This window comes from Rhineura floridana, chromosome 4, assembly GCF_030035675.1.
Source record: "Rhineura floridana isolate rRhiFlo1 chromosome 4, rRhiFlo1.hap2, whole genome shotgun sequence".
Classification (NCBI taxonomy): Eukaryota; Metazoa; Chordata; class Lepidosauria; order Squamata; family Rhineuridae; genus Rhineura; species Rhineura floridana.
The window spans coordinates 158561451-158576866 of NC_084483.1; the positions used below are offsets into that span (position 1 = coordinate 158561451).

Genomic DNA, 15416 nt, shown 5'->3' on the forward strand with positions numbered 1-15416 from the left:
TACTTCAGGGCATATCCACATAGACACTGCTGTAGAGATCCTAACCTTTCCTCTGGCATTTAAGTTAACTTGTTTATTGTATTTGCAGCAAGGGGTGGTTGTGGTGCTGTTATTTTCTAGATAAACTTTGCAGTTAGCATGATGATCACCCAGTCAGCTTCTTCTTTTCCCTTCGGTACTTTCTATTCTAAATAAGCAACTCCCTTTCATTGGAAGAAAAAACCAGATGTAATTGATGGACAGCTGAGAGAAGAAATGTAACTTTTCAAGTAGCAAAGCATAGGAATCTTTGACCAACATTGGCCACTTAATTTTCTTCTGTTAAATTGGTATGTCATGATCATCATGCTGGCAGGTAGGGGATTATAGAAACAGATATGCTGATAGTAACTACTGTTGTCATTGCATTTCGGGGTCTTTGCTGTTACATTATAAGCCTCTGTTGTGAAGCTCTGACTTTCTTAGTAGGACAGCTGTGCTGAAGGATGGCTGAGTAAATGCCAGGCTGAACTGCTCTTCTCTCTCTGTGTACTTTTAGAAATTGAATGGATGTGGGAAAGACATTTAGGCAGCTTTCTGAAACCTTTCTAAATGAGATTCTGATGGCTAAGCATTCTGATGGATCAGTTGATATCTAGCTGCAGCTGAATAAAAAATGAAACAGGTTCTCCCAGTTCCCAATTTTCTTTTTTGTTGACAGTTTAGCTGGTGTGATGTAACTTAACATGCAATGTGCGTGCCAAAGAAGTAAGCCCCCTGGGTGTGGTAATGTATCTGTATTTCTGCAGGCAATGACTCTTGAGAGCTAGGGGCACATGTCTGCCTAAAAGCTTTCCTCAGCAAGGCAGGAGAAGAACTGCAAAGTGGGGCTTGTTTGAGACAAGGTTGTCATTTGCAGCTTCCACCTGTCACAGACCTTCAGTACATAGTACTTTTGTTGTTCAAAGTCCCAGTTAGTCCTCTCTTCAATCTGCTGCACCTGTGGATGTGCAGTGCCTGTGGGCCCAAGCTACTATGTGGATAGTTATAAGAGATAACACCTGCCATTAGGCATTTGTTGCATTCTTTTTGTGCATGCATCAGGAAAAAGTGTACGGCTTGCTTGTCTGACCTCTGGAAAGCATCCTATTTCCACATGAGGATTGCATTCTCTGGACCAGAGCAAATATTGGTCCCCTTTGTATAGGGGGGAAAAGGAAAGTTCTTCCAAAGATACAATGTCCACTCAGCTAGAATTTTGACAGCAAGTTTTTAAGAGCACAAACAATTTTGTCAGCTTTAGCTGCAGTAGGACAAACAATAGTTATGCCAGGAGATCTATTCTTGGGGAAATTGCCTGTGCCCTATTTGCTATGGAAGCCCCTGCTGTTAGATGCAAGACTGCATGGTTCCAGATTCTGTGGGATGCTGCCCAAGGAGGTCATTGTCTGACACCTCTTGTACAGGGCAGAAGTTGATAACATCTGTTTGATTGGGGGTAGCCAAAACAGGCTAATTAAGCCACCATAAAAATTGGCTTGTCTTAATTTATTGCAGAAATTGCAATATTAAAGGTATTTTATATGTGTCTTTCTCCCACAAATGAAAGACTAAGCCAAGTGTAGCAACATGATTAAAATTATTTAAAATGTAAAATACTTGCTTTTCTAAAGGAGCAAGTAACATTCACAAATTCAGTTCCACAGGAAAGCATGAGCGCTCAGATTACATTTAGCAGGAGAGAAATTTTATGCAGGGATAAGAATTTCAATACGATCAAGTGTAACACTTTGGGCATAACCTCCAATTTCCATACTCTATTCTGCATGTGAAAGTTTCCTGCTGTCAAGTCCTGCCTCCATCAGAAGCCCTTTGCAAAAGAGACAGCTGTACGTACCTAGCAGAATGCTGAAGGAACTCACTCGACCAGGCCTTTTGGTTTCTTTGACTTAGTATTTCTTTTCTTTTACTTTCCTTTTTTGCTATAATTTACCCTACATATCACCAAATCCGGTTATTAGATTAAAGAAGTCAAGCATTTCTGTAGTCTTGATTGTATCCATCTCAGAAGGTTGTCTTGGGCATCTGTCAATATCTTCTCTTTCCTCTTGGTTACTAAAATTTGGATCATTTTTATCCATAAATATTTTGGGGTGGCATGACTGTTTCTATATTTTTAATTCCTTTAGCACAATCCCAGTCTGCAGCTCAAGATTCGTTAGATGAATTCATGACAGAAATGAAATCAGGGTGTGCCTTAGACAGTGTGGCACGTAGAAAGCTTCATTTGCGGACCTTTGAACTGAGGAAGGAACAGCAGCGATTGAAAGGACTGATTAAGATTGTTACACCTGCATCAGTGCCAGAGCTGAAATCCCAGTGAGTCTTAATTGTATGGAGCGGTAGTCATTTTGTGTTGTCCTTCTTGAGATGTAGTTTCCTGCCACTTTGAATGTGTGGAGATGACAGCAGACATGTTGTGGCACTGGAACATTCCAAAGAACTGGTTTCCAATTCTACTTAAGGTGCCACCCTGGTTAGCATTAATCATGGTTAATGTGATTGGCAGTGCCAACATAACCCCTTAACCCTGTGAACAATGGCAGGGGAGAAAGGAATATTTGCCCAAGCGGGAAGTGTGCAATCCTGTGATCGATCCTTCATGGATTGCATTTCCTCTGCATCAGCCTTGAGAGGCATGGCTTACCTAAGGTGATCTCTGCATCTGAGCAGGAACTTTAATGTGAAATTCTCACATGAGAGATAGAGCATGGTGGTAGTAGGGGTTGCCATCAAGATTTGATAATGTAATTTTGTGTGTGCTTCTTTTCTTCTCTACCCCCATTCCCAAAATCTTCTGTAGGCTTGGGAGTCAAGACCTGGAAACACAAAACAAGCCGAAAAAGCTGACTTTACCCCTGTTTGGTGCCATGAAAGGGGGAAGCAAGTTCAAACTGAAAACTGGGACTGTAGGGGTAAGTTAGAAGAAGTAAAAGCTATGAGTTGTATCCAGAGATGTCACTCAGCTGATGCTAAAGCTTCTTTTACCAGAAAAGGGAGAAAAACCATTTCTGGAGATTCACTGTCACCCCTGCTGTCTCCCACACTCCCTCTAAATCTCCTCTGGAGTGTTGAACAGGTTTGGGAGGGGAAATAGCTAAATATTGCTTCCCTCCACATTTCACTGACAGAAGCTATGCGTGCAGCTAGCAGTATCATTGGGTACAATCATATGGGATTGAATCTTGCATTGTTTCTGGGATGCTTGACTGTATTTAGAAGTTGGATCCATTGGTCTGGGCATTCAAAAATAGCTGGACCACATCACTCCTGAAGTCACTAGAGGAAATGTGTAGTTCCATGCAGGAACAGTGCAGCCTTTCACTTGCTTATTGTGCTTGTTTATGTTTCTACAAGTTTTTAGAAGCTGAACAATAACTGCAGTCCAAAAGCGCAATGCCTCATACCATGGAATATTCTGTTCCGTATGTCAGTGGCAATTGATATACTACAGCTTTCTTTGCAATTTCTGTTTGCCACACAGAAGTTGCCTGTGAAGCGTCCAGATATACCTGTAAACCTATTAAAGATGAAAGATGAGGGGCTGGAGGAGGAGGAGGAGGAAGAAGAAGAAGAAGAAGAAACGAAGGCTGCAAATCGAGGAATCCAAAACCCAATGATGCAAACTTCAGCACAAGAAACAGTTAAACAGCATAATCTGCCTACCAGTTCTTATCCTTGCAGCAGCCAGGACATGGAATTCATTCATGATGGTTAATGACACTTTCACTTTTTCAGTTCCCCTGCATTTTACCTGTTTAAAGTAGTAGTTCAGGCTTTAGAATGTTTGACTTGTAATACCCCACCCCACCACCAACCATTGCATTCAGTTCTGCTCATTTTCCTTTAAATACTTTTGAAAATCCTAGACAGATTTTTTTAAAACAAAAAAAGCTGTGCAGAATTCAGAGGCTTGATATAGAGATGCGCATAGATGTGGAAAATTTCTATCTTCCGGCTAAATAGTCTTACGTTTGGGGGGAACAAATTAGTCCAGAAAGGCTGCTGGACACTGGTGTCTTAGAAGTAGGGAGCAGGTCTTCCAGCCCAACTCGACCAACTCCCTTCCTCCCCAGCTGGCCAGTAGCTAACATATGTATATGCTAACCTCTGCTGCTGGGAGTGTCACCTGTGGCTTGTGCACATGTGCTAACTGTGACACCAGTTGCAGAAATGGCTGCCCAACAGTTCAGACAGCTTCAGAGGTCTTGAGCGATGATAGAAACCCTAGGCTGGTCTATTCAATCCTTCAAGTAACTAGTGGTGTGTGTAGGCTATGAAGCAACATTACTGTTTTATAATTATTAATGTTCACTTTGAATAGGATTATTTTTCTTGAAAGTGTCTCTTTTTAAATTAATTCAAAATACCACATTTCATGGATATTTACATAAAACAGTGATGCTGCAGTAATCTGTTGCATAAATTTCAAGGCACATTTTCTTAAAATAACAGAAATCACATTTAGGTTCAGTCTAGTGAGCACAGCACCTTCACACCCAAAGATTGCCATGGGGCCCTCATCCTCCCACCCCAACCCCTCACCCTTTGGTGCATGTACAGATGCTGCATTTGTCTGTTTGGGTGGGGAAGGGATAAGAAGCATGGGCAGATCTTCCGTATCTTAATGGTCTGATATGGTGCCTTGTGCTAAGAAGGTAACTGGGCCCTCTGGTGATCCCTCCAGGTGCGGGTACTGTGTTTTCATTCATCTGGCTCAGACTCCCCGTATCTGTGTGTAGTATGGGTTTTGCTCCCTGCTTTGCTGACTCGAAGCAAGTGAAGTAGCAGGGCTTTGAACAATTCTAATTCTCTGTGATGTTTTGTAGCATCATTGCTGTGTAATCCTACTATTAAAAAAAAGTTTTGAAAGCATTTCATTGGGTAAAAGCTATTGTATAGAATTCCTCTGCTTTTAAAAAGAAAGAAAAGCAGCATAATTGTAAGTTGTCAGAACTTGTCATGTACTCATTAAGAGATCTGGTTGGCTAACTCTCTGGGGTTCTACTCCTTTTTTACAGGAACTAGGCCTCAGTCTGAGCCTTTGAGCGTAGATGCAGTAACCCCAGAGTGCAGCTCCCCATTGAATAAATTGCAGAAGAAGCCACAAGGTGAGCAGTGTTGTGGAACACCTTATCTGTCGAACAGCGTGATCCTAAGATGTTGGCTCAGTAAGCGCAGCAGGCGCGTCTGTTTTCTGAGCACTAGAGAAAAGTGGATGACCGCACTAGTAGTTAAAATCAAATTCTGTTAGTTTGTACAATTGGAATGGGAAAATAGCTTCTGACTCTCTCAACATAATAAAGCAGTTCCTTCAGTTTTTTTCTGTGCATCTAAACTGTTGTGGTGAGTAAAACCCAGTGCTTAAATAAAAAATTAATCCTGATGTGATACTCTCCTTTTGGTAAAAATGCATCAGTAAATACTTTAAAAGATAGTTATGCAAAGTTTTTCGCATATTCAAAAAGTGAAAAGTTTTTGATGATTATATCTTTGAAGTATTCAAAAACATGACTGCAAAAGTTAAAAGGAGAATAGAGGAAAAACTGGTTTTGAATGGCTCACTTGTAACTCTAGGCACTTAACTATAAAAATTAAAGCTTTTTCTGGATTGGAAAAAAACAGCAGTGCTTGGTTTAATATTGCACTGCTACAAGTATCAAGTTTGCTAACTTTTTTGGAATATTTTCCCTGAGAATAATACCCAAAAGTCAGTGCGGCAATCCTGTGTCCTGCTAAATTTCTGGTTTGTATGCACTCTGTAATCAAAGACTAAGGAACAGCAGGGCTTAATTTTTAACAGCTCCCTGGCCTGTTTTCTTTCATAGAGGATTTATTTGTCTGAAATAGTTTTTCCAAAGAACGGAATTGGCAGTATTAACTTAGTTTTCCTAACTTTTTTCTTAGCATCTGAAATGCCTGAAGACAAGCCCAAGAATAAAAAAACAAACACTGCAAGTAGGGTGAGTTGGGGCAGCTAAAGCACATAAATGAGAAGTGCTCTGTACCTTACTGTTTTTCCTACCTGGAGTATTAAGAGAATTGTTTGATACTGGCGTGTATGGGCAATTGTCTTTAGAGTCCGGCCAATATCTTAATGTGCTAGTACTGATGCCAGAGGAGACACAGTTATGAAAGGGTATTTGTGCTGGTTATTTGGGAATGATAGAACTGCTCATGAAGTTGTAAGAAGCTATACCACTTAATTATCATCCAAGATACCTTGGTTTTTAATACAAGCATGGCAATGCTTTAACTTTCTCATCTAACAGAAATCACTGACCGGGCATTGCAGTCAACAATAGAGAAAGTACATGCAGTAGACCAACCATCTGGTGGGATGAACAGGCTTGTCCGCCCCTATATGCGAGGCTGCAGTAAACCTTTTTCTCTAGTAGCTTATACCTCCCAATACTTTATGTGCCAATGGATACAGTATCTCTTTTTTTTTTGTAAATAACATTTTAAATGCAAGTAGAAGGATTCTCCACTAGAGCATCAAATATAACCATATGCTTTGTGTTTATTAAATTCTTATTTTTCTCTAGCCACAAAGTATCCTTTTTAGGAAGTCTGAGATAACTGTGCCCCAAAGGGACCTCTTTGCAGAAAGAGAGTGGGGGGGATTGTTTTATTTTCAACCTTACCCCTCCCCCCCATACACACACACCCCTCCCTTACAAAATATTAGACTGTTTAAAACAATTGGAATTTATGTTCTGAAGATACCCATACTAAACTTTGGATAGAGAAATCTCCCCAGGTCAGATGGGTGTTAACAGAAACTTAATATTACAAAGGCTAACGAATTGAATTTTGTAGCGGAATCTTGCACCAGTAACCCCTCCCCCTCAATCTTTGAAGATGCTTTTTTGCATGAGGCTGCAAGGGGAAGAAGGGAGGGGAAATGTTAGGATTACTGCGCAACTTTTTTCCCCTGCTCTGCAGGTTCAACATACTCTGTCCTCAGAATATCCTGAAGATGACCCAGATTACTGTGTATGGATGCCACCAGAAGGTAATGTCTAGTCTTCATTATCAAATTTGACCTGAACTGTTTTAAGACTATGTGAAATAGGAGACCTGGATTGCTGACAAAAGGAAATTGTTTTGCATGAACAGAAATAAACTTTGAAATTGCTACTTAAAGCATTTTATCTATGGTACACTATAGCCTAAACAGTGTTGCACCATAAAATCTCTGATTCTGCTCACCTTGGTCTCAGTAAGGCATAGAGCAAACAAGATGTCAACAGGGATAGTACTCCTGTAGTGGACACTACAATTTCCCTGCTACTTTGCATAATGCAGGGGTGGGAAGATCTAGCACAAGCAGAGTGAAGATCTAAGCTTGCTCTGTCTGAATAAAGCCTGGCTTCAGTTATCCAGATCTCAGAATGTTTCCTACTACTTCATTGCTGTCTCTTCCTGTCTTCACCCACTATTCTGCTCAGGTCATGCTTTATCTCTGGCCAAGGACAAAAGGCAGCAGCAGTGGCATCTGTGGCAAACTGTCTTCTATGTAATGAATGGGCTGTATTACTGCATTTCCTCATCCACATATGTCACTCTGCAAGTGGATCATAAATTCTTCAGGTCTTCATGTCAGTCACAGAATACCAGAGGACAAACTACATTTGGTAGTAACCAAGTAGTAACTGGGTGTGTCAATTGTGGAGGGAGCTATTTGGGGCTCAAGTTGCATAGGGCTCTATAGCAAATTGGCAACCAGTGCAGATCTATCAAGACTGGTGTAATGTGTGTCCTTTGCAGGAAAGCAGTACAAGTACCTGCACTAAAACTCAAGAGGGAAGGGGAGAGATAGAAACAGAAGCACAGCTTCAGAGTAAAAGCTGTTATGGAAGACTAAGGGTAGGCTGATCCTCAGTAGGTTTCCCTGAGCTGCAAATATGATGAAGGGAAATGGGCATGTTTGTTCCTTTCCTGGAGCCCTAACTAATCCAAACAGAAAGATAATGCAGATGGAAGGGATGTGGGGAGCACTCAGGAAGTAAGTAGGAAAGTAGGAGAAATCCCCCGAAGACTGAGGTTTAGGGAGGAGATCTAGTAGGATACAGGTTTTCCACCGCAGATGAGTGCAAAGAGATGCAGTGTGGAGATAATTACTGGAAAGTTCTAACCTTAAGTCACATTGAAAAAATGGATATGGATTGCCTTCAAGTCGATTCCTACTTATGGCGATCCTATGAATAGGGATTTCATGGTAAGCAGTATTCAGAGAGGGGATTTACCATTGCCTCTCTCTGAGGCTAATCCTCCCCAGCTGGCCAGGACCTGCTCAGCTTGCCACAGCTGCACAAGCCAGACCCTTCCTTGTCTGCAACTGCTAGCTGGGGGGCAACTGGGCTCCTTGGGACTCTGCAGCTTGCCCACGGCTGCACAGGTGGCAGGGCACGTAACCCCTGAGCCACTCACTGTGGGGGCTGATCTGTAGCTGGCCCTTGACACCCAGGAGACATGAGCGGGAATTGGAACTCACAGGCTGTGGACTCCCAGCCACGCTCTCCTCCCCACTGTGCTATACCAGCTGTCTAAAGTCACGTTAATGAGTGTTAATATGCCTACTGGTGGTGGCTGTTCCTCAGGTGTAGAGCTTCCTCCATCAAGACTGTTAAGTCAGGATGTATTTGGGATGACTAAATTAGGTAAAAGGTCAGGTAGAAAGAGAGAGGCATTTGCATGTTCCAGCAGTCTCATGTTCGTATGCATAGTTAAAGAGAGTCCCTCATTGATTGCTCGAGATCAGCAAATTCAAATCACAACCTTCTTGCCCAGGGTGCCTTTGCTTGATATACCACTTACAGGTAACATAGAGATTTCTAGGTGGTAGAGGCTTATGCTTAAAATGACAGTGATGCTGAGCTGCTCTGTAACTTAATATTGAATTTTGAGCACCCTCCACTGTTAAGAGTTATTGTTGGAATTTCTGCCTTTTATAAAAAGATCAAAGGCCAGCTTTATGAATAGGTTGGAACATTTTATAAGCCCTACTTCCCAAATGTTGTCGCATGCCCTGCAGTTCCCTGCCCTTCTGCCACACATCCAACCTATTATTTTCTAGTCACTTCTTTTTACCACTTCGCAAAAAGCCCTTTCAGTTCTCATGTGCTTGTTCAGTGCCCCCACATGGACATTCCTGTACCTTTAGTTACTTCCAGTCTCTGTAGAATAATGGCTGGCAAGTAACACTGTAAAAATATCTTCATCTACCACAAAATTGGTCATACCTGAATGATGTCTAGTACACTTCTCCAGCTCTCTCTGCTAGAACCCCGCATCAGGAAACCTTTTACACCGTGCTCATGATTCACTTCCACAAAATATCTAGGTGATTATGACTTGACTATTTCCCTCTAGATTGTTTTTACTCCTTGGCATAAGCAGGGGTAAAGAAAAGAAACAGCCTAATTTTTTTCCTTTTGTTGCAGGTCAAAGTGGTGATGGCAGAACTCATCTGAATGCAAAATATGGCTATTAAACAACAGGTATTGGCTTTGGAAAGTAAAGGACTATGGCACAGCAATTGGTGCAGGATACAAGACTCCACTGAAATGGCTAGCAAGAAACTTCTGTTCATTGTTCTTAAACTCCTTTTCATGATTCCTTAGCTTTGTGTGCTTCTTTCCCCACTAGACGTGAGCTTGTGTATATTGTGCATTAAGATGTATATAACAGTGAAAGTTAATGTATTTACAAAGCAAACTTAGGTCCAACAAGGCTGTTGGGTTTTTTTACAATAAAAACTAAGAAGCCTGATGCTTTTGTTTCTGTTACTGATAGTGGGGTGGGAGAGTGTAAATCATACATTGAAGAGATCCAAGCTGAAACTTCTGTTTAGCCAAGAAGCTCACTGAGGTCTGCTTCATACATTATCAAACCTACACACAAGGAAGTTAAGTGACACTTCATGTTGATTGTCCTGTTTGGCAGTCTTACATATGTCCAATTTGCTAGCTGATTTCAGGAGAGTTTCCCTGTATGCATTCCAACATCTATCACTGCTCTGCTTCCATATTTCCTCAAAAACACAATTGCAGACATCAGCCTCCAGATGGAGCTACTCAAAATCAAGTCAAGTTTATTTTTATTCTCCCTTTTTATAACCTTTTATGTCAGGCTTCTGTGAAGGTTTCTTCTTTCCTTCTTTTTGCCTCTTATCACCAAGTGAAGTGCTAACACATCCATATAATATCACTTTAGCCAGTTGTACAGTAGGGCTCCGCTTATACGGTGGGTTCCGTTCCAGACCCCCGCCGTAAAGCGTAAATCGCTGTAAAGCGGAACCCCATTGACTTTAATGGGGCGCGTTGTGTCAAAATGCTGCAAAATGCCGCAAAAGCGGCTTTAAAAGAGAGGAGGAAATCCGCTGCATTAGCGGAATGCTGGGAAGTGGAGCGCTGGGAAGTGGGGCCCTACTGTATTATATTAAGTTCATACCCTACAGAGAAAAAATGCCTTCAACATTAGGAGTTCAGGCAATTACAAACTTATACTTTACTATTTATAAAATGTTCTGCCTTGTCCAATAGTATATAATTTGGTTATAGTGTACTTTACACATATGCATCACCATTTTTTTTCTTTTTTAACTTCCAGTTTTGCAGTTGTCTAGAAAATGCATTTCCCCTAGCAACAAAAGAGCAGAGGCAATATCTTAGAATATGTAACCGGAGAGACTATAACTTGGCACGTGCTTTGGATGTATAATTCCCCAGTTTCAGTCTTCAGCATGTCCAGTAAAATGTATATCTTGGGTTGGAAAGTTGGGAAAGATGTCTCCTTGAGGGCTCAAGAGAGCTACTGCCAGATACAGGAAACTGTCCTGAGCCAGATAGATTAATAGTTTGATTCTGCATCTTTACACACTCTTATATGCTTATTCTATGTTATTATAAAACTTTGTCATGTCCACTCCTTTTAATATAAAAAATAAACCCTATTCCTCCTTTAGGGAAGTATGTGAGTGGTAGTGAGAGCAGCTTTAATTCTTCAAATTGGGATTAGCATTTCTCATTGTCTGTTCAGGTTTCTAGTCCCTAGGTGTAGGGTTAGTGAGAGCAGACTAGTCTTTTAATCTAGCTCTGGAAGGCTTTCTTTTGGCCCTTCTATGTTGTGATTTTGCTACCTTTATTTTGTTTTGTACTTGCCGATTGATTTACTGCATTTTACTGTTTTGTTTTAATACACTATCACTTTGGGGGCCTTCGGACCAAAAAGCAGTATGTGAATTATTGCTTATGATGTGAATTCAGTAGCAGAGCTATCTGGCGATCACTTAGTCTGTAGTAGGTTATACTTCAGAATTTCTGTTTAAAATGATCATAAATGAACAGAACTGATTACAATTTTACATAAGAGCTGGCTGGATCAGGCCTATGGTCCACCCTGTTCTCACAGTGGCCAACCAGATTCCTCTGGGAAATCCACAAGAGTACTCTCCCCTCCTTTGGTTTCTAGCAACGGGAAAGGATTCAAATTCCATTCAATGGAGAAAGCAATCTAAAGCTGGATAGAGAAGCCCATAGTTCTTCAGTAACTAAAGCAGCATTTCCCAACCTTTTGGTCCCCAGATGTTGCTGGGCTACGGTTCCCATAATTTCTGACCATTGGCCATGCTGGCTGGGGCCAATGGGAGTTGTAGCTAGCAACAACTGGGAATCCAGAGGATGGAAAAGGCTGCAGTACAAGATGTGTGCATGTATGGACATAGCAGCCTCTAAGTACTATACTGTACTATAGAGTAAACTGAACCAATCTGGAATAGAAGTCCATTGTATTAAAGCAGCTATAATTTGCCTGTTTGATTTGGTTGAAGGAGTGAAAGGAAATCTGCTTCAGAGGAAGCATTTCCTCTGAACCCAATTCCTTCAAATAAGAGTGAGACACCTGTAGCTTTCCAGATGTTGTTGGATTCCAGCCCCCATCAGCCTCAGCCAGCATGGCCAAGTGTCAGGGATGACAGGCGTTGTAGTCCAGCAGCGCATGCAAGGTCACAGCTTTCCTACTCCTGCCCTAAATGATCTCTGTGTTTGGAAGTGAACTTTGTGGAAGGGTTGGGAGTGAACTCATGTAACATGCATTGGAAGTTGCCATTCTCTGAGCCAAATTCTTTATCCCCTCACCACCACCTCCTTAGGACCTTGCTGGTTATCATCCTCAACAGGATTTTCCAGCCAGCACGTCCACAATTGGCACACCCACTTCACTAATAGTGTGCTTTTACCTGAGCATTTGTCCTTGGCTGATTAAGCCATTGTATTCTGCACAAGCTTCACTTCCCCTATTGCTTTCAAAGCAGTAACATTTCAAAGCTCCTATTGCTTTCAAAGCAGTAAATGAGCAAACAGTTGCTAGTTCCAGACCTGAGGAATTATTACAACTTACAAGTCTCCCACCCTCTGCTATAAACTGAAAATCCAGTTGCAACAACTGATCCTATAGTGCATGTTTGGGGAATCTTTGACCTTCCAGATATCGCTCCGCTACAGCTCACATGTGCTCCAGCAAGCATGGTCAACGGCCATGAATGATGCGAGTTGTAGGTCAGCAACATCTGGAGGGCAAAAAGTTCCCCACCCCTGCTGTAGAGTCTAAGCCTGTGATCCTTCTTGACCAAAGGAACTCAAACCCAAGCTTTTACTAAAAATATGTGTATCCTGCCTTTTCTGTCCTAAAAAGCCCCCCAAGCGCTTTGAGAGTACAAGCTTAGCAATAATCTATTAAAACATGTTTTTTTAAAAATACAGCACATCAGAACGCTCAAACGCAGCAGAATCCAGTGCTGCCATTCTGCCTGCAACTCTATTGTTTGAAGACAAGAGGAGGCCATTTTCTGCAGTTTCCCCTTCTCCCCTCACACCATTTTTCATACTGTTTTGCATCCCAACCCTCTGGAACATTTTCAGGGGGCTGCAGCTGGAAGGGAGAATTGGCAAAAATCGCCTCCACATCTTAGCAGAGGTGTCTGCTGGATCAAAATCTGTCACACAAGCAGAATTGAATTCCACCCAATAACTGAATATACAGATTCATTGTCAAATGGGGCCCTCCAAATGATCCTCCACAGAGCCATTATTATTATTTGTCTTTCACACGTCTCAAGGCAATATACACGATACAATAAAACCAGCTAAAAATGGTTAAAAACACAGGAAAGAGCAGGTGTTTTTTTTAAAAAAAGAGTCGATACCCATTGCAGAGACCTATTCATCCAGCTAGGAAGGCTTTTTGGAGGAGAGGGAGCCTGTCTTATCCCAACAGGAACACTATTCCACAGAATGGGCAGCCACACTGAAAGCCCTGCTCCGAGTTACTGTGGAGCGGGCTTTTGATATCTTTGGAACTTGCAGGAGTTCTTTTATAATTAGGGTGCCACGGCTGAGAGAGCCCTGTGCTGTTTCCCTGTCTTCAGCACCCTGCTGCCTACCCCACTGCACCTCACATGCCAGGAGAGACAAGGACCTCCAATGTATCTGAAGTGTTCAAGTAGGTCAGGGATAGGGAACCTGTGGATCTCCAGATGTTGTTGGACTCCACCTCCCATCAGCCTCAAGTAGCATGCCCAAAGATCAGGTATGATGGCAACTGTAATACAGCAACATCTGGAGGGCCACAGGCTCCCCATCCCTTAGGGAGGTATGGATGGGTGGATACAAGTCCTAGGTGGTTTAGCATTCTGTTACATTCCTGCTTCTACAGAACAGGGACTGCCAATTATCTTTTATCTTTTAGTCTTCTGTGAGTTCAACTTTAACTACTCCCCCCCCTTCCAGGCCACAACTGTGGCCAGACACTGTGTAATGAGATCACAGAGTTCAATGAAAAGGAGATGATGCTCCTGATCACCTATAGCTCAACTCTGCACAATTTTACGCAGCAACCTCATCCATCAGGAAGGAAATGGAAGCCAGCTGGAGCCCTGCAGTAAATAACTGAGCAGGAGAAAATGGTAGAGCACAATGATTGGACATTAACGTGGTAAGAGGACCAGATCTGAGATTAGTCCAGACAGCAGTGACATGGGGTCAAAGCATACTCAATGATTATCCACTCCAGACTTTATAAATATTTAAGTAAGTAAACTACTATGTAGTAGGAAAGATGATAGAACAGAACTATGCTTTGGGAAGAGTTCTTGTTTAAATGGGTATTAGGGCAATACATCTGTAGAAAATAAGATACTTGTTAAGAGCTGGAAGGATTGGAACATTAAAAGCGAGTGAGCAGGAATGGATAGGCGAACAAATTTAACAGAGCCATTCACTTCTAAAGGTACTTAAGTCTGGTAGCGGTAAATTACCATTCAGTCATTTTGCAGGCCTGTTGATACTCAGCTTTAAGTAAAATGCTAGGTTGCTGTTAGTATTAACTGCTACCTGTTAAACTTGTGATTTCATTATCCTTTCGTCCTTTTGCACACAAACTTTGGAAATTCTCTGAAGTTTAAAAGTGTGCATCTGTTCGTTTGTGTGTTCTTTCATAGCTCTGCTTTTTCCTCCATGTGAGTGGGTGGGAAGCTGTTATTTCAGAATCTTTTAAATATCCAGTGTGAATTTCACCCTCATAAATTTTCATCTCCCTCTGTTAATAAAATAAGCATATATTTTTCTTTAAAACAATTTGGCTTTACTGGTTTGACCTTTCCACAAACCATGAAAGATTTATCATTGACTCAAAACACATTTCCCCAACCCAGAAAGAAACTAAACTTCTAAAATGCTGTTTTTGTACGACTAGGTTTGGAAATGTCAAGCGGGCAACCAAATAGCATGAATCATAGGAACCAATTCAGCAGGCGGAGAGCAATGTGTGTGCAATTAACACTAAAAAAGATAGAATTTCATTGTATACCAAACAAATCCTTTTATCAGATGGCATCTGATTTTCAGTTTAATGTTATTAGGTTTTTGTCTTGAGTTTAATTCTGCCCTTCCTCTTAAATCTCGGCTGTTCAAGAGTATGAAGTATATTTCCTATGGCACTCTGAAGAGCTGCTAGGGACAGCATGAGCTCATCGGTGATGAGCAATCCTGCTGTCCCCAAGCTCATGTTTTGGTGTAAGTCTTGATAGGGTAGTTCTGCCCTCTCTTGCATGCATTTCTATCTGTACCAACTGATGGTGCTGGGGGAAAGCTGAACAATTCCCCCCCCTTTTTAAATAAAATGTTGAAATTTTCACAGTACATAAATAATAAAGGGGAACAAACGTAAGGTATTCAATAATCAAATAACAAAACAATTCAAGAACATTCACTCTTGTAACAAACCAAGAAAGGATAAAAAAGGAAAAGGGAGATACTGGTAGCATATGAATTTGAGGTCCCACTTGTGAAACCATGAAGCTCCCTAATTAGCCC

At 41.6% G+C, this 15416-nt stretch overlaps 1 protein-coding gene across 1 annotated transcript in view; it reads left to right on the forward strand.

Moving 5' to 3' along the window:
• SLC4A1AP (solute carrier family 4 member 1 adaptor protein) overlaps window positions 1-9797 on the forward strand; it is a 28013-nt gene extending 18216 nt beyond the window's left edge. Inside the window, exons 8-14 of the mRNA XM_061624923.1 lie at window positions 2169-2358; window positions 2843-2954; window positions 3524-3752; window positions 5061-5150; window positions 5947-6002; window positions 6988-7057; window positions 9489-9797. Of these exons, the coding sequence (XP_061480907.1) occupies window positions 2169-2358; window positions 2843-2954; window positions 3524-3752; window positions 5061-5150; window positions 5947-6002; window positions 6988-7057; window positions 9489-9538 (797 nt within the window). The 3' untranslated portion in view covers window positions 9539-9797. The remainder of the gene's footprint in view (window positions 1-2168; window positions 2359-2842; window positions 2955-3523; window positions 3753-5060; window positions 5151-5946; window positions 6003-6987; window positions 7058-9488) is intronic.
• The last annotated feature ends 5619 nt before the right edge of the window (window positions 9798-15416 follow it).